Source organism: Melozone crissalis, unplaced genomic scaffold, assembly GCF_028551555.1.
Source record: "Melozone crissalis strain CALT ecotype California unplaced genomic scaffold, PUWL_Pcris_2 ptg000027l_1, whole genome shotgun sequence".
Classification (NCBI taxonomy): Eukaryota; Metazoa; Chordata; class Aves; order Passeriformes; family Passerellidae; genus Melozone; species Melozone crissalis.
The window spans coordinates 36,838,033-36,864,998 of NW_026535805.1; the positions used below are offsets into that span (position 1 = coordinate 36,838,033).

The 26,966-nt window shown below is 40.7% G+C and overlaps 1 protein-coding gene across 4 annotated transcripts in view; it reads right to left on the reverse strand.

Annotated features, from left to right (window-relative positions):
- TIAM2 (TIAM Rac1 associated GEF 2) overlaps window positions 1-26,966 on the reverse strand; it is an 88,150-nt gene that overhangs the window by 27,392 nt on the left and 33,792 nt on the right. The window contains exons 10-14 of one of the 4 annotated variants that reach the window (XM_054280321.1): window positions 25,518-25,628; window positions 25,024-25,102; window positions 24,012-24,104; window positions 22,710-22,970; window positions 3,498-3,601 (exon numbers count right to left, since the gene is read on the reverse strand). In XM_054280321.1, the coding sequence (XP_054136296.1) occupies window positions 3,498-3,601; window positions 22,710-22,970; window positions 24,012-24,104; window positions 25,024-25,102; window positions 25,518-25,628 (648 nt within the window). Of the gene's footprint in view, window positions 1-896; window positions 1,111-3,497; window positions 3,602-3,674; window positions 3,926-22,709; window positions 22,971-24,011; window positions 24,105-25,023; window positions 25,103-25,517; window positions 25,629-26,966 lie in introns of those variants that run through there. The other 3 variants (XM_054280320.1, XM_054280319.1, XM_054280318.1) reach the window with 3 other exon arrangements.

Genomic DNA, 26,966 nt, shown 5'->3' on the forward strand with positions numbered 1-26,966 from the left:
CTAATCTTAAACAGTGGGCTAGAGAAAACATTTCTAGCCAATATAGTTTGCAATTAGAAATCACAACTAGCTAAAGGAAGAGTTGCAATTTTTGTTCATTTGACTTCATGTTATTTTGATGTAAAGAGAGCTTGATTCTTGGCAACTGCCAACATACCAGGATTTAATGAGCACCAGGAGCACAGACAATTACTTCTCAAAATGATTAAACATAACTAAACTTAATTGCATTGACAGGCATGCTCAATTCACAGATTTTCTGAGGTCACATATTCTTCTGTCAACAGAACATCCACATACTCCAGAAACAAGAGCAAGGACAACACACTGTTGCCACATAAAAGTATTTTAACAGAGTTCAGAAATGTACTTCAGCACAATGTGTTACAAGCATAATATCTACCCCTGTTAAATAAAATTGAAGATAAGATTAAAGGTATTAAAGTACAAATGGGGTATCCCAGAGAATAGAGAGTTGTCAGAACAAATGTGCATCTGGAATGGATGGTTCTTGATATCCATGTATTTTTAATAATATTTTATAACATAAGGAACAGCTTCCATTTCCAGAACGATACTAGCCTCTCTTGCCCTCCTAAATGCATTCACTTCCCAGTCTACAAAAAAAAATCCAAGAATGACTGACTAAATGAAGGCATGTTTGAATGTAGTACACACGCAAGAAAAGACATATTTCTTTGAGATTATAAGGCACTTCTCAAATGCCTCACTGTACTTTCAGTTAAGATGATGCCTAAACTTAGCTTGGCATGAGATCAAGAAAATAGTGAAAAACAGACAAATGAAAATGCTCAAAACAAGAAACATAAAATCCAGAAATCAGACATGCAGCTATTAAATCCAAAGCTTTAAGACTGTTTTTTTTATTTACTTACATGTTATGGGACAAAAATCAACCAAACTTCAAAGGAGCCTGCTCCCTCAGAGCCAAACAATCACATCTACGGTTGCTGTCAGCTGGAAAGTGAGCATCTCTAGCTGTGTCTCCCCTGAAATAATCCCAAACTGCTGCCTGTTGTTCCAGGCTGTGCTCAGAACCTCTCAGCACCACCAGCCTCTCCTCCACAGGGCTGTGCTTACAGAGCTCCTCTCCCCCATCCTTCTGCAGCATCGCCTACTTGCCTACTGCACTAATGGTGTCCACAGGCGTGGGAGGTCAAGGCAGCACATGCAGGAAACAGAAGGCAAAGGAAAAAAAATTCCACAACCCCAAATCCAGATGCTACACTTTTCAAGGCTGCACAATTTCCTCAAACAAGCTTTTATTAGCAATAGTTATTGTTCATCTGATGAGCAGTCTCAAATCATAGATATAAAAACAGAAATAATTTCAATTCCTGTTATACATAACAACAAAAGCACATACAATGTACACCACCTGAACTTAACTGTTAGGTTTGGGTTTTCTTTACTTCTACATCTATTGGGGATATCAAAAGGGTCAGACAAAAAAGCTCTGACGGTAATAGGCACCCTCCAACAGAAAGACAGCAATCAATTACAAACCATTTGCAGAAATTATAGACCTGTCACAGACGCGTTTACAGCTGCAGTCTGACTGCCTCTGATCGCCAGGCTGTTTTCCACCCTTGTACCTACAAAACCAGGACAGCCTCAGATAATTTTTAAAATTACACTAGCAGACCTGCATGTCAGCTCAAGAAGTGCACTGCAATACAGAATGGGCAATTACTTCAGCAAATCATGCAAAAGCCCTAATAACTGCTGAATCTGACAAATTTGAGGCTGGAGGGAGGACAGGGAGCAGACCTGTCTATTTTCCCCTCTTTTTTTGAGTTTTAATTGCAGCATGCAATTTAGAGCATTGGAGCAAATTTAGTGCATTAAAAGCAACAACTAGTGTACATCAATTGTTCTCTGTGTATTTAAATTCGCAGAACTCTCCCTAATTTTCTGGCACCTGGTGTATTTGACACAGGCAATCAGGACTGGCTTTGTTCTTCTGCTAGGGCAAAGCTGATGCCCCAGAATGTCCTCCCCTACAGCAGGAAGGTCAGCATTTATGTCCACAAAGTGCATGGGGTACACTGCATAGTCCAGGTGAGCAGGGCACCCCAAGGTACTCGGGGAGCCTGGCCTGGTGAAAACAGCCATCAAATCATCCGAAGCCTTGGGGTCACCTCTGCTATGCTCCCACAAAGATCCCTGCCTTCTAAAGCCAGGCAGAAGTCCTAAAGCCAAGCAGAGCAGAGAAATCCACAATACTTCTTTCAAAGGAGCAGTGCGTCCTACAGAGAGAAAATCCAGCTTGTTCTTGTCTGATTGCAAAGACTTTGGGGAAGCATAAGCAATCCTTACATAGGGCACAGATAATTTCTGTGGGAATCCCTTTGTGCAGCAGGAGTTGGGCTGAGGACCCACAATCACTGGGCTTCTCCTTATTCTCTAGGGAAAGGGCATAAAATCACCAGTATAAGACTGAAGTAGGTTATGAAGTAATTCATAAAGTAAGATTGACAGCTCCCCTCAGCAGGTATAGTTAAAGGCACAATGTATCTTCCTATTCCAGTCTTCTGAGTTTTAACATTCTGTCTGATCTCTACCAATTTTTCATACAACCCACCAAGGACAGTAATATATTCCAAAACCATAAAAATTCTAACGTCATTCCTGTTATGCAAGAGTGCTAACACAAGTGTTATCCCAAATTTGCTTGAAGATACAACCAACTCATCAACAGAATTTAAAAACACATCTCTGTTGTCAGAATGGCAATGCCAGGTAAAATCATGGCCACCAACTCAAAAACACTACCCACACTTGCAGTTGGGAGGTTCCAAACAATATGCACTTCAATTGGACACAGGTTGCAATTCGCCTGACTCAGAGCAAAATGGACAAAAAGCTGCTCTTTGGAGACCAGTGCATGAAGGTGGGCACTAATTCTGGGCATTCCTGCCTCAGCCCCCAAAGCCCTTGCTGAGGGAAGGAAAACCATTAGTCCAGCCATGTCAGATAGAAACTGCAGACACATAAAGGGTCTCCAAATTAGAGGGTGGCAATCACTGTCTCTTGAACATTGCACCTCTCCATGCCTGTAGCCAGTCTAAAACAACTGACATAGTAGTATTGCTATGGTCACTGCATTATCAGTAAGCCCTGGAAATATCAGCATAAAGAGAAGACAAAACAAACTGAATCAATTAGCAAACTGTAGCAGCTTTACTGTTCTCTGCAGGAACTGGGCTCAAGCCACACAGAAGAATGAATTTGACAAGTCTCCACCTGCTTGCCATTTGCCCCCATCACACTGCTCCTGCAGATGCAGCAGCTGTGCTGTAGATGCTGACCTGTCAGGGTAACCTCAAGATACCAAAACTCCAAGTGCACCTAAATGGATAAAAAATTTTCAAGCTAATGCCATATGGTAAATTCTTTCCAACAAAATGCAGAGCATTAACACTACAACATTGCCTTTTGGTTCATAAGGATTGTTGTGCCAAGCATTTTCTTACCCTGAAGGGTGGATCAGTCTTCTCCCTGTGTGGCACTTGGTCCAGAGTGCCATCAGTACTGCTCCTTTTCAAACTGGATGTGATGTCAGGCACGTTACTAAAGTCTGCATTTGAAATAAAACACATAAATAAATTAGAGGGTTATAGGACAGGAAAAGGAAAAGTATTTGCTCTTACCTGGCGAACACGTTCAGTTGTCTAGTACAATTACAACAGCAGGAGAGAATCACAGAATTGATTAGGCTGGAAAAAACCTCTGAGACCATTGAGTCCAACCTATGACCTAACACCACCACGTCAACTAGACCAGGACACTAAGTGCCATGTCCAGTAAAAATACAAAATTTGCAATTACCCCTCAGCAAACAATGGGAGAGGCCAAAGCAAGGAGCAACTGCGCCTTGAAATTCTGCTTTCCAAACAGGAGCTGGACATGGGAGAGTGTCTGAAGCAGTGTGCATATCTGATCTACCAAAATAAATGTAAGGCTCTTGCTAACAGCATGCTTTTGAAGGCAGCACTATCTATAATCAGCACATTCTGTGCTGAGACAACCAGTGAAGATTATTAAATGCACTCAGCAGTTCTCCTTGGATGAGCACACCATTGTTCAACACAGCTTAGTACTCAATCCTTTAAAGATTTAAGAAGAAAAAAGAATTTTGTCCTGGAACAAACACCATAATTCATAATACAGACACAATCCCTTCTTCTTGCAAACACTTTACCAATTTTCTCAAGTTTGCAGTCCATCTACATAGTAGCTTGCACAATGCAAAAACCAGAGCACTGCCCTGCTCTACTTACTGACAGACTGTAGCTTTCACTAACATCAACATTTAAACTCAAGAGCTATCCAACAATGCTGAGCATTCATTTAAAAATCATGTTCTTTCTCTTTATATTTCCTCAATTGGCTGCTGAAAATCTGCAGAGATGTTCACGTGGAAATTCTAATTAAAATTTCTGGAAGTGAAGAAGTGATTTTTGATCTGCAGTATTATCAATCCATGTAGCTTAAAATTATAAAGCAACCAACAAATAAAAAAAAAAAAGGACAGAAAAGAAAAGATAAAGGAAAAAGGATTTTCAGCAACCTCACATGCTAAAACAGCAATAAAATAAAGGGGAGGTTAAAGTTTGCTGCTTTGTTTCCTACCCTTTAAACCTCTAGAGTATAATTCACACCACATTACCACATTTTCAAACTCTTTCTCAACACCTACAAATTCTGAAGATTTATTTTTACGTGAAAGGTAAGAGTCTTATTTAATCGCTAACACCAGCAACTGAAATGGTAATTAAAACAAATACCACCCATCTTGCAGTAATATCATGACAGCTTGCAATAAAGAAATTGAGAAGGACAACAGAATTTAGCTGCCTGGGTGTTGTTGTTCTCCTGTCAATGCAGAGCAGGACCAGTTCCTCTCAGAGAAAATTGAACAACATGGACTGAAGCAGAGAGGAAAATGGGAGTTTTAGGCCCAAAAGAGCACCTTGCAATGCACAAAGAGCCCTCCTGGTAAGACAAAACATGGCTGACAGACTCCAGAGGCAATTCAGAGAAAGACATGCAAATAACTCAGCACAATGTCAGCTTGGGTTTTTCTATCTGTTATCAAGGTGCTCAGGTGAAGCTTAGCATCGAGGCTGACATTTTCCACCCCCATGTCAAATACTTGACCACTTTCTCATTTCCCTATCCTTACAGAAACAAGGTCACATCACTTTTCTCCCCTCAGGCTTTTTTACCTTCTGCTCCCAGCCAGGTGCTGCTCCTGATATATAAGAGCCTGTGTAACATGCGATACCCCAAGAGTTATCACTTTTGCAGAAAAAACACATTTTATACAACTCCACTCCAGCCATCCATCATCTTTAAGACCTTAAGAAAGAGTCTGTCTTGTCTATTTCCCTGATTATGCTTTTACCTCTCTTCTTCCACCAAGCCTGAATAATTTTCTCCTTCCCTCTAGACTTTTAAAGTAATTTTGAGGCTCTCTTCTGTCTATGAGTACACATGAGTGCCTATTGACTTCCACCATTGTCAACTCCTGCGTAAGCCAAGCCCTAAAACTTAAATTGACTTTTAAACAACATTTTCTTCAGGGTAAGGTGATGCCAAAGATATTATTTCCTATTGCTTCCCAGGTGAGCTCTTTTTACTTGCCCTCTGGGTTTTAATGCCCTTCTCCCCTCCAAACAGCATGTACCTGAGCTATATTTTGCAATGGCATAAAGGATGTAGAGTTTGATCTCAGGTAGTTAGCTAAAAAAAAAAAAAAAACCTATTTCCCTGATTTTACGAAGTGATCATTAAACATATTTGTTCTTCATGAAGCAGTAAAACTAACTTACACAAGCAATGAAGAGAGAGAGCATAAATGTAGGAAGAGGAAAATAGGGTAAAACAATCAGCAAACAACATAAACAGAAGGAATCAGGACAACAACACCCAAAGCAGGCAAATAGAATATTGTATTGCCTTTTCCAGATGACCCATCTTTTCCTGCCTTTACCCTAATTTTGTTTTTCCTTTGTAGTGTACAGGACTATCAGAGCCAGGTCTATATAGCCTTGCCCATTTTTGTAGCATTTGCTGTTGGCAGAACGTGTTGCTGACGATGGAGAAGCAACAGTAAATGTTATTTTAAATAGCAAAACCTAAAAAAAGTTACACGGAAAGAATCCAAGGTGAAAAAAGACATCCTACTGCATCCCACATTGTATGCAGAACTAACATGGGGAGGGAAGTAAGAAAGGAAGGAAGGATGTATGGGTTGTTGATCAGTTTAGGGTCCACATCCTGTCTCCTCTTCCTTCTTTTGCTGTGGAAGGGGACTTCCTTTGGATCTGCTCCTACAGATTATTCCCAAAAAGCACAGAAGCACCAATATCAGCTGCATAGCTCAACCCTCACCCCACCTCCCCTCTCAAAAAAGAGGTAGTATTAGAGAATGGGTAATTACAAATGTAAAGCTTAAGGACATAAACACAGCAAAAAGTTCAACACTGAAATTCTTTCTACTTCCAGTGATAAATGCAAGGGGACTGGTAAAGCCAAACCCTACAAAATGTATTTTCTTTAAACATTAAAATTTGGATTTAGCTCTACAATAGAATTCACATTATCAAAGATGTTCATAAATAATAATGTGAAAGTTGAAAGTGTTCTCTTACAGGTTGGTTAACCACTATTCTTTCAGGTAAAACTAGCAACAAAACTGTATAGAATTTGCACAAGATTAAGAAAGATGCTATCACTGTGCAAGTACAAATTTGTTCCAGTATATATTATTCTGGTTCTTTGCTGGCCATGAGGATGCATGTAGAGAGATATATGTTCCTAAAAATCATTGAAATTCAAGGTCAAACCAGCACTTCCAGGTTTTCTTTAATCATTATTTTTTAATAAACCTAAACTCTGATGTTACTAGAATTATGCTTCTCTCTACTTAAAGAAAATATGGAACACTTCACTGAAAACATTGCTTGTGAGGCTTTCCAGCATAGTAAATGGTGAGTGTGCCACAGCTAAATCTGCCCCTACAGCTCCATTACAGTAGTACATTTGATTTATTCTACTGACATATTTGTTATAAAGCTGTCTGAAAGAAAAATGGGACTGATAATAATGAGTTAAACAAAACATGGTTTAAATCTTTTAACATAATTTTTCTCTGCTGCAGTACACCTCCGTCCTGTTTACACACACATTCATGCTTGCTGAGTTGAAATGTTTATCACTTCCAGCTGGGATACAGGAACCTCTGAAACAAATGCTTTTTTCCAGTCTAGCAAACAGGAGTGTCTCCAGAAAAGAAAATACTAAATAGTGTGGCAGGTTGACCCTAGCTGGACACCAAGTGTTCACCAAAGCAGCTCGATCACTGCCCTCCTCAGCTGAGCAGGGGAGAGAAATGTTATGAAAGGGTCATGGGTTGAGATAAGCACAGGGAGAGATCATTCACCAGTCACAGGAAAAAACAATGCAACTTGGAAAAATTAGTTTAATTTATTACTAATCAAATCACAGTAGGATAATGAGAAATGAAGCCTAAATCTTAAAAACACCTTCTCCCCACCCCTCTCTTCTTCCCGGACTTAACTTTATTCCTGATTTTCTCTTCCTCCTTCCCCTGAGCAGCACAGGGCATCAGGGAATAGGTGTTTGTGGTCAGTTCATCACAGGTTGGCTCTACTGCTCTTTCCTCCTCATGGGGAGGACTCCTCACACTCTTCCCCTGCTCCAGCATGGAGACCCTCCCTTGGAAGACAGTCCTACTTGAACTTCTCCAGCATGACTCCATCCCATGGGCTGCAGTTCTTCACAAACTCCTCCAGCATGGATCCCCCACAGGGTCACAAATCTGGCCAGCAAACCTGCTCCAAGATGGGCTTCCCATGGGGTCACAGCCTCCTTCCTGCATCCATCTGCTCTGGTGTGGGTTTTCCACAGGCTGCAGGTGGATCTCTCTCTGTGGGCTGCAGTGGAACAGCTGCCTCACCATGGTCTGCACCAAGGGCTGCAACGTCTGCTCCAGCACCCAGAGCACATCCCAGCCCTCCCTTCCTTCTTCACTGATCCTGGTGTCTGTTTTTCTCAGATATTCTCAGTCCCCTCTCCAGCTGTGATCATGCAGGTTTTTTCCCCCTTCTTAAATATCTTATCCCAGAGGAGCTACCACCGCTGCTGATGGGCTCAGCCTTGGCCAGTGGTGAGTCCATACTGGAGCCAAGTGGCACTGGGAAGCATCTAAAAGCTTCTCACAGAAGCCAACCCTGTAGGTCCCAGCCACCAAGACTTTGCAACACAAACCCAATGCAATCAGCTTGTTGCAAACAAGAGTAGCAACAGCAGATAAATGCTAGGATTCCCAGAAAAGCACAGGGCGGAAAAGAATGCCTCTATGCGAAAAGCTTAAACTACATCACATGAAATGCACACTAAACAGTCTAGCAAAGAACTACCAAGTACTAAGAACACACTCACACCTTTAGTTACCAACAGCATCACCAAAGAATGCCATTACTCCTGCAATGTTATGTCTTGCTGGCAGGCAGGTAAGTGACTCAATCATTCAAGAGAAGTTACAGCCCAACCACTAAAAACTGAGAGAAAACATACTTCTTAAATCGTGTTCCTCACTGCTCAACATTCAATTAAAAACAGGCACAGAGCACACAGATGGGACAGTTGGTTTGAAAAACAAACACATGCAGCATATCCAAGAGCTCTATGCCTACGGGAATGTTTCTTCCCATGTTGATGCAGTGACACACGTACAAGTGGTGAATGTGGAAGTTATTCATGTGTTTGTGAGCAGTGAGGTACAATGGAAACTCATCGTCTAGCAGATGTGTGAGACAATAATAATCTCTGCTGCAATCCCAGCCAAGAATCCAAAGGAAATCAACTGGAAAACATCAACACCGACCATCCGGCAATTCATTTACCATAAAGAAGCCATCAGCAATTGCAAATGTCACTTATCTTTCTTCTTCTGTTTAATTAACAAAGAAGCCTTAATTACTTTCAAGTCATAGATGTTCTTACCAGTTCAGCTGCTCACTGCAAAGCCACAATCATCATGAGGAGAGAGTAGGAACTGAGGATCCTGTTTCTTTATTCATAGTTCTCTTTTCATAATGCATCAGAACTTGTTCCATTTCAGACTGCTCTCACTGATTTAAAAAATGCCAATTAACCATCACAAGCACATCAAGTGTTATCAAATGTCAAGCACTGTGTAGGTGGTGTAACCACCTCTTTTTTCAAATTATGGCAAGGAGGAGTGTTTCCACCTGCCACTCCAAAGACAATGATAAATTGAATAAAATCTCCATCTACATGAGAAGACAACACAGATAAATTAAATGTACTCAGTCTCACTCCAAGACAAACTAAGACCACTGCAGGGCATCATTTTCAGATCTGTGAGGAGCAGCAGCTCTGGGCACTACTTGATAACTATCCTCAGCTGTAGGAGAGAGAGGACAAGAGAGATGAAGTCTCATGTTTTGTCAGAATCAGACAAGGGAACTGCACCCAGGTGAGTGGAGATGCTTCATTAACAGTTAGCAGCTGTGAGTCTCTCCTGGTATCCCTGACTTCACCTGATCCACTTACCACATCACCAAACACTCACTAAAACAGAGTCTGACTCTAAAGGCCATGGTAAAACCAGTCCCACAGGGCTTGGCTGAACCAGGCTGAAATATGTCTGTAATCAACAGGGATGAGCAAGGCAAGACAGGAATTAATGATCAGAAAATGGCCATGTCTGAGGTGGGTGTAAGCCATGCTGCACTCAAGCAGATGAGCAAAGGACTAAACTTTAGCTCTCAACATATAAAACTTGGCATATGAAATTGAAACTCAGGAGCAAAGATATCAATGAATTATTCAACTGATGGTGGGGAAAAGAGGATGAGGCTATACAGCTGGTGAATAACATCCAATAGCTAGGCTTAAAGAAAGAATGAGAATTCTGGGGTAATCTAATTTTGGAAAATACAGATCTATAACCTATGTAGTAACCTTAGGCTCTCACAATAAATTCAAGGAAAGAAAAATCAGAAACGTGAAGATAAATGGACTATAACATATATACATTATGGGTAAGCAGATGGTGTCAAACTAATCTGACATCCACCTTCAACAAAGTATTTTTTTAAAGACAAAAATAAAGGACAAAAATAACCTTCTGGAAACTTAGTTTAAAAAGAAAAAAATAAATAGGAAACTTTTATAGTATCCCTGGGGAAATTTTTAGCCAAAATGAAAAGGATAGGAACTAAAACAAGACAGAACTGGCTAGCAGGTAAGATGAGAATAGATTTGTCTGAATTAACTCCTAGGCCTGGGAAAGGCTAGATTGTAGATTTTGTTCAGGGTGGGTCTGGGGGACTAATTTTATCTGGTATTTTCATTATTTGTCTCAGCAAAGAAAGTGCAATAGTAAGTACTCCAATTAAATACTCAAATCATTCAAAGTTACTACAGAGCATTAATTAGGAGCACAGCTGGAGATGCATAAAGGGGATGTGGATGACCTTGAAGATGAAGGCACAATGCTAGAATGAAATCACATGGAAGACAGTTTCAGGGATCTGTAAGAACCATTGCTTCTGTAAGCTGGGACTCTTGAGTTGGAAACACAAAAGAAAAATGTGGAAGTGTGGACAAGGGGTTGACAACATGTAGTTGTGAGCTAGAGCTACTTAAGCAATGGCAAAGGCCAGAAGATACCAACCAGTCATTCCACTGGCCGGGAATCTGTCTATGCTGGCAATCAGAAGACTGGTTTTCAACCATCACACAAATAAATTTCTAGAACAGACTTACCTGGGCACAATGACTGCAAACAATCTATTTTAAAATGGAATAGGATAAATGTATCAATAGGGTTGTCCAAAGCCATAACAAGCAGAGGATTGGACATGCTGAGTCTGGAAACTCCTTCCCATGCTGGGTTTATCTATCACCAGCATAGCACAAATATTACACAAATACATACATACATACATACCAGCTACACAGGTTAAAATAGCCAGAAGCCTCTGTCTCTTCAGTAGAGCACAAGAAATACTTTAAGTTTCATTAGTACTGGCGCTTAAAGATAGTGGCAAAGAATGTTTATGACTAAGAGAACATTTATTTCACAAGTGCATGTGGGTTATGAGCCCTGACAGTTGTCCTACCCCAGTTTCTTGTTGACTCCAGCTCTGATGTTCATTAACAACTCCACTGCAACAAAATGATAATTTTCTTGTTTGTAGTTCTCTGGCACTTGAAAGGGAAAGAGGATTCTCACTTCCGGTCCCCTCTGCTGCAGTTTTTAATCAGCAGTAGTTAGATGCTGTAGATACAGGGGCACTCAAGCAGTTATGATGGGCTTGGCCTAGTCTGTGAAAGACTGATATCCTGACATCAGATCAGAGCAACTGACAGCCTTTTTTAAACACTAGTATTGTCCAGTGATTTCAGACAGATTATGCAAAACAGCAATAAAGCGGGCATCAACTTATTTCTGAGAATAGTAATATGAATTTTAGCTTGAAAGAAAAATAGGATCCACAACTGTAAAAGATTGCAGGAGGTCCAGAATGTCCACTAGGAAAGAATGTATTCAATATTTTCAGTAATTCCCAAATGTTCTAGAAACCACCAATAAAACATAACTCAGCTGATCTTCAGCATGCAGAATATTCCACTCCCTGTTACAGAGAGTTTCCATAATCCCCTGTATGGTTTATCTGGAAATGAGATATTACATTTGGGTAATAAATTTAAGCCAGGTGTATGGAAAGCTGCATTTTTCATTGTTTTGCAAATTCCCCAGACTGATCAGTTAATTATGATAAGCTTACAGTTATCATTTTCTAGCCAAGATTACTATCAAGAGAAAAGTAAACTTCCAAGAGAAGATAACAAATATTTCCAAAATCCCTGGTGCAAATAATACCAAAGTCTGAGCCAACTCTCAGAATGGAACAAAGTTTTGGTGGTCTTCATACCTTCAGACTTACTGAAAAACAGGGAGTGGTAGGTGAACCATTCCAGCACAGCCTGGAGAAGATAAATATCAGCATAATGAGCTCTAAAAATGCTCCCTCAGAGACCACCACTCATAACTTCAGTTAAACAGTTCAGCCTGGCAGGTAGCATGCATGTGCTTATTTCTTTTGGTTTTATACAACCTAATACATTTCAGGTTTTCAACAGTATATTTACTTCTTTGTAATGAAGTTGAAAAATAGGTCTGTAAGCATTCCTTCTGTATCCTTTTCCTTTCTGAAAAACTTCAAGAAATATCTTTCAAAAAGTAACAGTTGATCCAAAAGAATTTATTGAATGGCTTTCAAAAGACATTCTCACAGTCTCTGTTAGAGAAGATATCCAAGTTTCACCAGAGAGATGAAGGGTTCTGGGTTCACTAGTTCAGCTAGGAATAACTCATATGTCTTCTTATGAGACGATAAGTCTTTTCAGCTCTTTGGCTCATGTTATCCCCTGGGATCAGCATGGAAGGGGCACCCACCAGTAGTATACATGACAGAGCCCACACAATCTCTACAGCCCTTTAGATTTTTCTCTAGGTTGCAAAGAACAAAATAACTATGGTCTGAAAGAAGAAAAGCAATAGAAGACTCCATGGAAGATTCATTAACTGTCCCACAATGGCCATTTGCACTGGAAAAATTGCAAGTAAAAGTCAGGAGGGTCTAGAAGATGAAGTTTTGGGGATACACCTAGGTCAGTTTAGTGAAGCTGTGATACAAGAGGAAATGGGAGTTTCTGCTCCAGGGTTTCTGTCATGAAGGCCCATGTCTGGGTAAACATCAAGAGGTGTTTGGAGACATTCAAATAAAAGCAGGTTTTTTTCTCTAAACAATCTTTGGTCAGAGAAAGATTATCAGAAATTTGCTGATAAGTCAGCTGAATAAAAATTCAAAGACCATGACACAAGAATGGTCCAGCTCAAGTAACAAGTGGAGATCGAATTTCCACCTAGGAAAAGTGGACTGTAAGGTCCTACTTTTACCTCATTATTCATCTATATCCTCTGCATGTCAGTAGCAAATAAATAAACAAATCTGTTTTCTGCATTCTTACATCCTACTAGTACAAACCTCAATATGTGAAAAATGGCTGCTATACACTGAGCTTACTCATGAGGAGTTTTTATGGTCACATTTGATTTCTAGGCTGAAAACTGTCTCCAGGTAACTTCTGCATTAAGAAAACAGATTTTTAAGGGAAGGTGGGTAGATTGCAGCCACAGATGAGAAATGCCCATTGAAACCCACCATATTCTCTACCACTTCAAGCTGAAAACCAAAGTAATTTGGTTCACTTTTTTATCTTCATTGAGGTTCTCTGTGGATTTGGGCAAGAGACTGAGGTACCATGGACCCCAAGTGCAGATTCTTATTCATCTCCAATAAATTGAGAGTTCATGTTAGCTCAATTCATGGAATCTGTGTAAGTTTTTAACTATTACACAGTGCCAGTCCTTTTTTTTCCCCACAGCTGGTACTCATAGTGTTCACTCCAATGCTGGAGTAAGCCCAAATGTATTTGCAGGCAGTAATTCTGGTTACTAGCTGTAGAGCTTTCATGCTGCTTTAACCAAAAGTTTAAAAGACACTGAAACACTAAATTTATTATCAATTCAAAATCACCTTCCTCTTTTTGCCTAGGAAATTTTCAAGTTCTTCTGAAAGCCTTTGAACTACTTCAGATAACAACTAGCTCAAGTTCTTATTGCTATATTATCATGACCTGAATCTACTACCACTAGTAACTTCAGTCTCTAGAAAACTGAATGTTAGAAAAACACAAATAAAATTAACTGAATTTAGTAATTCAGAAATTATTAAATCTCTGTAAGATATTTTGACTTTTATCACTTCTTGGTGGTCTGGATATTTTGTAACCTATTTTGAGACTGGCTAGAACATATACTCTCAGGTTAGGCTGTAACAAATGATTCCTTGGTGTAGCTGGAAACTCATTCAGGAATCCTTTCCATATGTTAAAATCTGGAAAGAAACTTAGCATACAGCTGTCATAACATCAGACTTCCTAGACAGGATTCTTAAACACAGCATTACTAGAGGCCTGTCACTAACTAGAATAATTGTTACCAAACAAGACATGCAATTACAGACCAACCAAGAAGATTCCCTTCATGGCCCCTCTCATCCATATGGTTTGGCTTCAGGGAGCAAATTATGAAACATCAGAAGGTGCTTTACATGCTTCCCAATGTACAATGCAACCTGGCTGCTCCTATTTGCATACGTGATACTGCCTAGACAAAGAGAAATTCCTGCTTCTGGCCAGGATCTGAAATGATCAAGCAGGACAAGTCTTTCTCCTTTGTTCTCATCCTTCAGTGAGGAAAGTGACATTTCTCCTTTTAACATTCCACATTTTCAAGTATAGAAAAAGGCAGTATGTTCATGCAAATATTCTTGTATCATATAGCTTTCTTAAGACATTTTGGGCGACATGCTGAACAGTGGCTTCACTCCAATCAACCACCTACTTGTACAAGTTTGACTTTCTATAGGCTGCTTTATGCTCTTATATTTCTTTTTTTTTCTAAATATCTACAGCAACATCCATTTTGACGCTGGAGCAGAGTCCTTTAGATTCCTTTGTCCATTAACAGCTCACGGTGAGGTTAAGTCATTTGACTCATTAGCTAATTCAGCTATCAATGGGAGATACAAATTAGGGACACAATAGGAAATTGCTGCCTACACTTCTGTAGCAATGCCTGATTAGCCCCTGCATCTCAGTGGTTTCTTTCTATACAGTTATTTAACATTCTAAACTTTCTCTGGTTGGGCAGCTGTTCAGCCTTTTCAGCTTCAAGTTTAACAATTCACACCGGCTTCTCAGACTATTATCTAAATGCTTTTGTTTCCTGAGTGTGTAACAAATGCCTCCTTCCATACAGTCTCACTGGAGGCCAGTGTTAGCCATAGCTAATGCATCACCCTGCGATTCCAGTTCAACAGCTGGAGATGTGTGCCTGCAGTAGGAGCAGGAAGACACAGCAGAGCCCAAGCTGGCTCCTCAACACCACCATCCTCTTTAAGTCAGCAAAGGCTGCAACCCACTGCTGCCATTAGGCGTTCCAGGCTACAGCTGCTGGACATGCAGGGATGCTGTTGGGGTTCCCTCTCCTTGTTTTTGCTGCTTCTGTAGGACTGCTCACATGGTAAGCTTTGGCTGCCCTCAGAGGTCACTTGTGCTGGGGAGAGCTGGAAAGCAAATGGAGCTAGCCCTGCCCAGTTTCCAAGTACATCACCTCAGCAGCACATTTTCTTCTCCATCTCAGATTTATAGGCACAAAAGTAATGAAAACAGAAAGGAAAAAGGAGAGGAAAAGTTACCTACTTAATAGTTTAGCAAGAGTTTGTGGCTACCTTAGACAGTTTTTATCATTACTCAACCTACCTTGCCTCTGTGAAACACAGAACATCTGCTGTTTGATGTGTTTTAAATCATGCCTACGGCACTAGTCTATATGTGGATGTCTCTAACTTTATCATAATTAATAAACCTCCTTGCTATCCATATTGTCACTCTACAGAATTCAGTAGGAAGGGCAATATGATGATTTATGCCTACATATCACTGAGCCAGAAGGTGCAGCTATACAGGGTTTAATGAATTTTACACCAGGAAAAAAAACCCCAAAAATTTGGCCCACTGACTTCACAGGGATTAAATCATAGCAGCATTTAGCAAAGCAGAACAGAATGCTCTTCCAGTAGGAAAGCACAACGAACAGCATTTTATAGCATAAGCAATTTTTTAATTTGGTGCACACACATCTAGCAGAAAGCCAACAGGACAGTTTGTCAAGTGTCAGCAAGAGCTCATTAAACTGCCACTCTTGGGAAACACTTGGATTGCAAAATACGCAGTAGGGCAACAAGTGCTCCAATGAATCCAGCTTCTGAAGAGACAAATGCTTTCTCTGAACTGATCCCTACACTGCTACAGTGCCAGGAATTGCCACAGGTCAGACCTAGTCTTTTCCCAGCGATTCACAAGACACTGGTGTCCACAGTGCACAAACAGCTTGGAGCAGGAGCCAACCCTCCACAGCTGTCCAAGACTACTGTCAACACACAGCCCGCCCCTTGCACTTGCTCTGATGAGCATGTCCTATCACATCTTTGTGGTTTCCCACTGAACTGAGTAACAAGTAAGGAAAAGAAAGCCCAGCAGAGTCATCTATCTTCAGGCAGATAAGCAGTCATGCTGCACACACAGATACACTTCTGGGTTAAGGAGAGACTTTCCCAGTACGTTGCCTTACACCACACAAAAGCATCTTATGCCTGGCATCCACCAGGCAAGAGGGAGCAATGTATGCAGGTCTGCACAACTAACAGATATCAGGGCCCATTATCTAACAGGACTGTGGGTGTCCTTGGGACTTGAAAAGCTAAGAAGCAATATTTAGCTCTTCTGAACTCAAAGGAATTTTCTGTGAAAGAATAAAACCAGATTTCTTTGAGATCTCACACACAAAGCACAAGGAAAGAGATGCCCTACAGCACAACATAGACAATTTATGTATTGAAACAGCATCTAGGCAAACAAACAGGACCTGATTAGGCAGAACTAAGAGTAGAACTCATTTTAGGCATGTTTTTCTGTTAAGTTTTAGTTCTCCTTTAGTTTACAAAATGCTTTCAGCAATACATTAAAGACATTTACAAAAAGCTAGGGGCAGACAGAAAGAAGCAGAGTGTTCTGAGCCAGAGATGCAGGCACAGCCTCCAGCTGTCAGAGCTAGAGGCCACCTTAGTGTCAATTTCTTCCTAACTTTATCTCTTCTGTTAAGAAGGACACGCAGGTCTTTCTGATATTCAGGGTAGGTTAGGGCTGAAAAAGGATGTACAGGGTGCTGTGCGGAAGGGTGTGCACAGCAACATGCAGAGAAACACCTGGCAACAGAACCCACACCTGCTTTTCTTTTCCTCCCTTTACTCAGTGGTATCTGACAAAGCTGAATGGAGCGAAGTTTTCTGGAGAAGCAGTGAGTTGTAATCACACTTTACAGAGGCATCTAGAACACCTAGCAAAGTGCATTTGAAACAGGAAGTACCTTGGAATTGAATCCAAATAAGTTGTTATTATTAGGGTCATTTTTAAAATAATCTAGTCATATAAAAATTAAACTTGTGGCCAGCTGATGTGCTTTGCTTCTGTGGGTGCTTACTAAGATTGAAATCAGATGCTGCACATGTCTTGGTGAACAGAAGCGCCACTTTCCATGTGAGGATTCAAACCACTGATCCTCCTCCTGAAGCACTGACACTTTGCAAAAATATCTCAATGTTTAGCAGATCAGGAACTAAAATGTAATTGCTCCTCTCCAGCACACAGCCCAGCCATTTGTCAAAAAACACGAAGCCTGACTCTCTCTCCAGTCATGCCTCTTACAGCACAAAACAGCTTCAGCAGGAGTGACTCAGAGCAGCACGGCCCAGACTACACTGCTGCCCAGACATTAGTGCAAGAGGAGGGAAAGCAGAGGGCAAAAGCCTTGCTCCAAAGTGGCTAGAGCAGTGTTCTGTGTGCAGCTCAGCTGAAAGAGAACTTTCTGCCTCTGAGAGTAGCTCTCCTTGCAACCAGCTCTCCCCTGGCACCTGCCTGCTCCCCGCTCCTCCTCCTCCTTACCTGGCTCTGGCCCTTGTAAGAACTCTGCACCCATCAGTTCAACTCCCTGAGTGTGGGGGCAGAGGAGAATGATTTCTCCTAGATTAGCTGCAGGGGCTGCAGCAAGTGCTGCTGCCAGCACAGGGGTGGGAGGAGTGCTATGGGGCTGGAGGAAGAGGAGGAGGAGCAAGCCTCCTCCTTGTCAGCAGCACCCAGGGCTTCTTCACTGCTCCTGGGACTGTGCCTCCAGAAGGACGGGCCAGACAGGAACCCAGACCCTGCTCAGAAGGGAAGCACCCCACCCCACAGGTGAGGAGTACAACACGGAGCACAGGAACATTGTGGTCATAATATGACCATTTATTTTTTACTTTTTAATTTTCTTCTTCCCTTTTTTTTTAAAGTGGTTTCTTTCCCATTTAGCTCCCATTTAACCTTCTAACCCTCAGAGATGAAAGTGTTTCATAATGGAAAGTTGTTAAAGCATTTCCAACCCTCCATCCCCACCTTTTTTTTCCTCTTTTTTTGCTTTTTAATCACAGATTTCTATTTACAAATTAGGGTTGATTTTAACAGTGTCAGCTAACCAGAAACCACACTTTCTGAGGAAAAAGAAAATTCTGCTCAAATCTGACAGTAACTAACATTCTGCAACCAATTTTCACACCTACTAATGCTTCTACCTCCTGCCTCATACTATAGATATCCATAGATATAGTATATCTATAGATATACCATAAACCCACACAGCATTGCCCTAAATATAGCTTTCAATTCTTGTGCCTCCTCTGTTGTTTTTTCCTCAAATATCCATGCCATCCTAAAATGAGGCACTTTTTCCTTTTTTTTTTTTTGCTCCACAGCTGTAAGAACTTCATTGCAATTTCCTCATTTTTTAATCCTACATAATTTTTTAATCCTACATAAATATTTCTTTAAGTTTCTTGGCACTGGAGCTTGGAACAAATTTAGTTACTCCACATTTATGAGTGCATTTTTTTTTTAAAAGTATTTCATCTCATCTCTTTTCCAGGATAAGCTTATTACTCACCAAGCAGCTAAGCAGCAGGAACATAGTGGTGCCACGTGGGAGATCAAATGATACAACCACAGCAGGTCCAAAATACAGCTACAAGGGTATAACAACCTCTTGGAGAAAATGAATCACTCTCACCAAAAATTCCCTGGGAATAATTTTCAGGAGTGGCAGAATTAGTGGCTTTGGAGAAAGTCAATCACTTCCCTTCCATACAGTAAAAGCTGCCATGGTTTGCCACGAGGTATAATTGGGTATCCTCAACACAGCAGAATATGTAGGAAAAGGCATTCATCAGAGTTATTACAAACAGTTACAGAACTGCAAACAAATGTGCACAAACTATTACTGTCCAAGTTATATGAAGCCAGTGATTCATAACTTACTTTTGAGTAAGTTCTGTTTTGCTTTCACATGGTGGTCATCACCAACCACCAGACAGGGCATTACTGTATGACTCAGTGCTGAAAATTTCCATTTTCTAAGCACTTTGTTAATTTTAGCTCATTAATCCTCATAGCACTCTAGAAAGACAGGGTTAATTTCTAAAAACAGGGAAGCAACAGCAGAAGCATTGAGGGTTTTTTAATTCCTGGTATGTACCTTCAGCCAAATTGAGCTTGATTTTTTAAAAAGGTCCCCTCTTCTAGCACTGACTTTCAAAGGTGCTACTTCAGAAGAACAGACTCAATATGGACAAGCAAATGTTAGAAATTATTTTTGAAAACTGTGGTCTTAACAGTGACTCACTCAACTCTACGCAAGCAGAACAGTATTACACAGGACAACCAGGGGACAGGTTTAGGAAAAGCATGGTTTAGGAAAGCTAACACATGTTTAGGAAAGCCATGTCCTGCTTGAACAACCTGACTTCCTTTAATGACAAGGTGGCCCATTCCCAGGATGAGGGAAAGGCTGTGGACACAGCCAACCTGGCTTTCAGTAAAGCCTTTGATACGGTCTCCCACAGAATTCTCCTGGAAGAACTGCCAGCCCATGGCTTGGACAAGCGCACTCTTCACTGGGTTAAGAACTGGCTGGATGGCTGGGCCCAGAGAGGGGTGGTGAATTGGAGTTACATCCAGCTGGTGGCCAGTCACGGGTGGTGCTACTCTGGGCTCAGTGCTGGGGCCAGTCCTGTTTAATGTATAATCAATGATCTGCACAAGGGATGAAATGCCCCCTCAGTCAGTTTTTAGGTGACACCAAATAGGGTTGGAGTGTTGATCTGCTGGAGGGCAGGGAGGCTCTGCAGGGGGATCTCTGGAGCAGTGGGCTGAGGCCAGTGGTACGAGGTTCAGTAAGGACAAGGGCCAGGTCCTGTCCTTGGGTCACAACAACCCCAGGCAAGGCTACAGGCTGGGGAAGAGTGGCAGAAAAGGACCTGGGGGTGCTGGTCAGCAGCAGCTGAGCATGAGCCAGCTGTGCCCAGGTGGCCAAGAAGGCCGATGGCATCCTGGCCTGGATCAGCAATGGTGTGGCCAGCAGGAGCAGGGCAGGGATTGTCCCCCTGTACTCGGCACTGGTGAGGCTGTGATCAGTTCTGGGCCCCTCACTACAACAAAGATATTGAGGGGCTGGAGCATGTCCAGAGAAGGGCAACAGAGCTGGTGAAGGGTCTGGAGAGTGAGTCATATGAAGAATGGCTGAGGGAGCTGGGGTGCTTAGCCTGGAGAAAAGAAGGCCCAGAGGAGACTTTGTTGTCCTCTACAACTCCCTGAAAGGAGGGTGTAGCCAGGTGGGGGTTGTCCTCTTCTCCCAGAGAGCAAGCAACAGGACAAGAGGAAATGGCCTCAAGCTGCACGAGGGACTGTTCAGGTCAGACATCATGAAGTACTTCTCCACTGAAAAGGTTAAGCATTGGAATGGGATGCACAGGGATGTGGTGGAGTCACCATTCCCAGTAGTGTTCAATGAACAGCTGGATGTGGGACTGAGTGCTGTGGTTTGGTTGACATGGCGGCATTTGGTCAAGCATTGGACTTGATGACCTTTAAGGTGTTTTCACCCTTAATGATTCTATGAATTTCCTCAAGACTGGATATGAATTTAAGAGTTCTTGACCTCCAAATACCTGCTTGCATCATTAAATATCCCCTCCACTAATCTAAAATCTTATTCAATTCCTGAGTAACAGGACACAGAACAGTTAAACCTTTTATGATTATCTATTAATTCAAAGTAATGCCATTTTCTTCTGTTTCCATTTGAACTGATCAGGTAATCAGACACTAAGCACTGAATTCAATTAACATAAAAGTTCTTCTCACAAAGCTTAATTTAGAACTATTTGTTCCCTTTCAGAATAAAATAAATCTTCCTTAACTGCTTTTAAGCAGAAAAGCAAATACACTATGTCCCTTTATCCACTAGTGCTTAAAGTATAATACATACTACAGTAATTTCCTATTATAATGGAATATTTGCACAGGTTGCAAATTTATCCCTGAGGAATGAGGAATCTAGTGAATGGACACATACATTTATTACACTGAATACTCGAGGTAATGCTGGCCTATGATAACAAGCCAACAAGCTTGATGATAGCCCTGATATAATTATGTAATTAATTAGCTCTATCATAATTTTTGGTTTGTGACACTAACTTTTATGTGCCACTAGTCAATTTAATGGCATTTTAAATTGAAATAAGGCCCCTGAGAGAGATGCTACTTACTGAATCACAAATCTTGTATTCAGATTTCTTTTAATTTCAAAAGATGACCTAATAAAATTGCTTTATAATTAAATCCACTCTAACTTCTCCTATGTGATTCTTTCTCTTCTCCCATTTTTAATTACGAAAAAAATTCTAATCAGAAAACACTCGCCATCGTAATTATATGCAAAAATCAGCCATCTCTTTTTGTATCTCTTGCTGCTCCCTTCACACAGCACTGCATCCTGGCTAGCTTTCCTGCAGAATTTTACTAGCACCCTCCAGAGTCATAGCGACGAAACTGCACCTTTTACCCAAAAATCTCGTTAAATTTCCTTCTACCTTGTTTGAAAAATAGTCAAGGCGGCGGACGAAAGGGGAGCAAAGCCCCACATACTTTCTATTTCAGACAGACACTCACAAGTGTTCTGGTATCACAAGATGTGGTGGTCCAGTGAAGTAACATCAGATAAAGGAAGGGAAGGGAGTCCATGGCTTGCCTCCACCCCCAGTACAGAGCCCCTCTATGTGCCAGCTCCTATTTCCAGCTGAAAAGGCAACCCAGCAGTGGGCACTGGCACCTCCTTGGGGCTGGGGGGCTGTGATGTCATCCAGGAGCATTCCTTACCACATAGGCACCTTCCCTGCCTGGCACTCCTCACATCCCACCAGGATCTCACCCTGACACAGCACTGTTAGGAGACATCCTCCACCCAGTGCTTAAAACAGAGGTATTACACTGAGTAAGGAATGTGAGCAGGCAGAAGCAGAACAATCCCCACAAAAGCTCTTTCCATAGGCTTTATTCTACACAATGGCCTCTGTACCCAACAGGAGCACCATGTCACCAGATGGGAGCAGAGCTCAATGACTCCTTTCTGAGGTGATGATGACTACTGCAGTGAAGATACCCTGAATGTAAGTAAGTGGTACTCTGCCACACAGAAAGCATGGCAAACACAGAACAATACTCTGCTTCTGAAAGCCATCACATCATTTCAACTATTGATGCCTGGGAAATGGATGTGCTGGAAATACCCAAGATGACACAGAACAGTTGAGAGAACACTTGATAATACTGAATGGTGAAGACAAACAGATTAAAATATTATCATTTCCCTGCAGACACAATCATATTCTGTTCCATTTCTGCTCCCTAAAAAAATAATAACAGACAGATATTGAGCATAAATGGAACTTAAACAGTTTGTACTTGTGTTTTTAAGGCAAGCACACAATTTTGATCATGACTGAGTTTTAAAAAACAGTTATATTTGAAGTGAGGTGGAAGTAATAGAATTATTGTCAATTTCTTACCATTTGTTGTGTTCTTTTTGAAGTTATCTAGAAACTCTTCCAGGAGCTGTGACTGGTTTGGAGGGGGCAACAAACTCTTTGGGTCTCTGGAAATGTCACCATCTGACCAGGACACACATAAGGGTTGCTGGGTCCCGCAATAGCTCATTCTCACTGTAAGCATTACACTTCTCTCTGAAAACAGTAACTCCATCTGCCTGAGATCAAGATCAGACACAGCCTCTCCATTTATGCTCAGGATTTCATTGCCTACTCGGAGCCCTGGCAGCATGCGAAAGCAAAGGAAAAAAAAAAGGTAATATAATATAAAAAGGGTAACAACTCAAACCTTATGCTGACTTGCTTTTTATCTTTTTGGTTTTAATTCAAATACCCTAATCCTACCACAAGTCCATTAGAACCAGTGGGAGCTTTATTTGTGCTATAATTATACAGATTGACCTCATGCTTGCTTACTTTGATAGGTGCTACCCACAGTACAGCAATCAAGTTGGTTTTGTTTAAAGATGCTACAGAATTGGGTGGGTGGGAGAGCAGCACAGCTTTCAAGAAGATTAGAATAGAGGCACCTCTCACAACCAGATACCATCACTATGCAGCACCATAACACATATTTCATCAGCTGTGAAGAGCAAGGCACTAGTCACAGAGATCAAATTATTCATGCAAAGCTGCAACAACTAAAGATGGAGGTTTTTATCAGCTTTTATATAAATCTAAACAGTAGGAAGTGCTGTCTTTCTAAGTCAGCAAAACCAAGCAGATATTACCATCAGGTAGCAAATTCAGATCTCTGTCTCCATTTCTCTGGGGCTATTTTTCAGCTAGCAGAACCCACATGATGCTCACACGTGCCAATGAAGAGAGGCACATTTTCTGAGCAGTGCAGTGGGAAGGTGCTCACAGAAATGTATGCAGAAAATTGCTCTGGGGAGGAAGGCTTTTTGCCAGCGAAAGTGGAAGCAATGGGTCATAGAAACTGATCAAGCCCCTGAAATTCCCTGGTGTGAGATGAACTCTTTCTCCAGTCTGTTCCTCTGTGCAAAAGCACTCAGTTGGATGGCTGAACACAGACTGTCTCCAAGGGTGAATAAGAACTGTCCCCACTACACTGAAAGGATAATTCAGTTACTCTGTACACAGTATTTTTCCTACTGTTACATACTTTCCATGGTCTTCAGGAAAGAAAACGGTGAACAGTAAAAGCCGAGAAATATTTGAGACAGCATTACAAAAGCTCCTTCAAGTTTTTGGACTCAAAAAAGATAATGAATAGTTTTAAACACAAACAGGACACAATACCTTCCTTGTATGCCAGTCCATCAGGGAGAACATCACTTACAAAGATATGGGTGAGATGTTCATTCTCAGCAACTTGGGCTGTGACAGCAAAGCCTGAAGAAAAGAGGTTTAAATCAAATAAACTTTCTTGGGAACATTTCCCTTTTATTTCCTGTATTTAGCAGACTTAACATGAAAAGAAAGATACTTCTCATGAGAACACACACACAGAGCATACAGAAATTATCACATGGTTACCCAGTCTTACCATTGTAAGACCTGTTAAAATTAGTAAGACTTTTCAACTCACAGAAAATGCCATGCTTTGATGCACAAAAAAAAAAAAAGTTTCAAAAAAAGTATTTTCTACCTCAGCTCCATGACATTTCCAAAACACAGCACAGTCCATCTTTACAGTAAGAACTCTGAAGAGTATCCATCAGACATAGAGGTGCATTAAACAATTCCAAAAAGTGGAAACACAAACTATAAAGCAACAAACTATACTATACTAATGAGTGGGAAAGGCCAAAAAATAATAATTTAAAACTGACTTACAGCTAAAGCACAGCATAAAGCTGCCTTACAAAGGTATCTTTGCAAGGCATGCAATTATTCCTAGGCATAACTACCTCCCCTGGACAAAAAGCCTATCAGAATTAGTTCCAAAGTATACTTTTGATACTGTGCCAACAGAGGATCTCTACCAAAAAAAAAAAAAAAAAAAAAAAAAGGCAGACTTTGACCTGTGCCTGACTGAGAGCACTTATATTAGTCCTGGCAAAGGACATTCATATTTCTGACAAGTCCATGCTTCAATTATTTGGCCACCGTAGGAAAATCAGAAAGTGGACCCTTCCAAAACCTAAGAAATGCACTTGCCAGTGTAAAACAATCAGTTTGGGTCTTTGTTATAATGCCTTGAGTTCTTTGCAGACTCACATTGTGAGCTATCAAGGATGGCTCTGTCTGCTCTCAGAAACGAAGAAGTCCCAAATGAGAAGTATAAAAAGAAGAATTCCTGTGAGCTTACCATAATCACTTATGTTTTCAGTCTTTGTAAGATGAACATGATAAACATTTAATGGACAAATTTCTATTTCATCATACACCTGTTAGGAAAGAACAGTAGCAGAAGTCATCAAAAATGAAAATGCAAGCATCAAACCCCAGATACAGCATGAGAAACAAGCACAAACTTCTTTGCATCAAGACTTGCTGTCTTTACACAGAGAACTGTGCTACTTTGTAAGTATCACTGCTATTAGTGGGACTAAAGTTAAAGACCAAAAACCCACTCTGAAATACAAGCTGACACTTTACTTTTGTACTAAAAGCCTCATTCAAATCTTCAAACATTTCTTGAAGAAAAGTGTTTGCAGTGCCTAGCTACTCAAAACTGTGAACTAAAATGCAGTCCCAGAACAGCTTTAAAACCTCATTTTAGACCTAAATTTCACATGTTTGTAGGTGATAACTCAACTGCAGCTCAACCAACATCACAAAACTTTATCTAAAAGGAGTTACACTTTCCTGGTCTACTATGTATTCATATGGCTCAGGAGCACAATACTCAGTATTTTCATCAACCAGTCTTCTGAGTTGCAGGCCATAGTGTCTTGGCTCCAGCTGTTTCATCTAAAGAAGAAAAAGAATGGAGTTTGGAATTCATTATTTATTTCCAGAATCCTAGACGACAGAGAAATGACACACACAACAAGCTTCTAAAATCATGCAAAACCAAATCTCAAAAAGTAATTTTCTACTTATTTTTGTTGTATAAACAAAACTAGATGGATCAAAATAAAATATAAGATTACAGTGCTATTTCCATTTTGCCTTATGATCCTCCCAAATCCTTTAATGAACACTGTCTTGGCTATTAGATTAACTGAGCACTAATATATGTTTCCAAAGATATCTCAACAGTCTTCTGTCCTTTTGAACTTAACACTCACAAGCACCTTTTTCTATGACTACTTCTGATGATTTACTTCTGCTCAGCAGCTTTTGCTTCTGATGTAGAAAATGTGTGTGCATGTATGGGCAGTTAGGAGAAGAGATGGGATGGCAAGCAGGTTCTCTAAGGGTTTGCCTTTATTAGATTTTATTTTTATTGCTGGATTTCATCTATGATCAGAGAGTTTCCCCTATTTTTTTTTACCACATGAGGTCAAAGCAAAGATCCTGTCTCAACAGGAAGCCAAAGGGAAGTAGGGATATTCCCAAAGGATATTAGCCTGAAAGTGCTGAGCCCCTGATGGGAGGATCTGAAAAAATCAGGATACTGGTGAGACCAAGGCACAAAACATTTCATTTAGCATATTAATAGGCCAACAGTTCTAAAACAGGAGGAAGCAACATTTCCAAAAGAAGAGGACTGACACCCTCCCTGAGGGTTATTTAACCCCTTTAATGCATCTCAGCAGCTTACAATATCTAACTCTACTGAGTAACTGGTAATTAACTTAACTCTCATTACATGCTGCAGTTTACAAGTTACATGTGTTCTGAATCCTGAAAAATTGAATTCAAATGCACAAGTTGTTTTATATGTGCTATCCAAAAACCTCAGATGGAAAACAGCAATGAGAAAAGTATAAACCTCATAAAGGATGGATGAAGGGGTAAAATAAAACCCTAACAACTCTTCTGAACTTTAGCCTTATCCACATAGCAATCAAACATTTTCTGTTAAGAAGAAAGATTCCTTACACTCACCAGAGCAGAATGAAAATGTAAGAAGGAAAAGAACCAGGACAGATGAGCAGAAAGTATTCAGCATTAGAGAATGCTTATGAAAAGCTTTACACACAGAATAGAAAGACAAAATAAAACAGAAAAACATTTAAGAAAAAAACCAAGGAATTTAAAACTAAATTTTCATGAGATACAGACAATGACAATTAAAAGTCAGCTTTACAATTACAAATGTTTTGGAATGACAGAATAAGAGAGGTAGGGAATTTCCTTTTC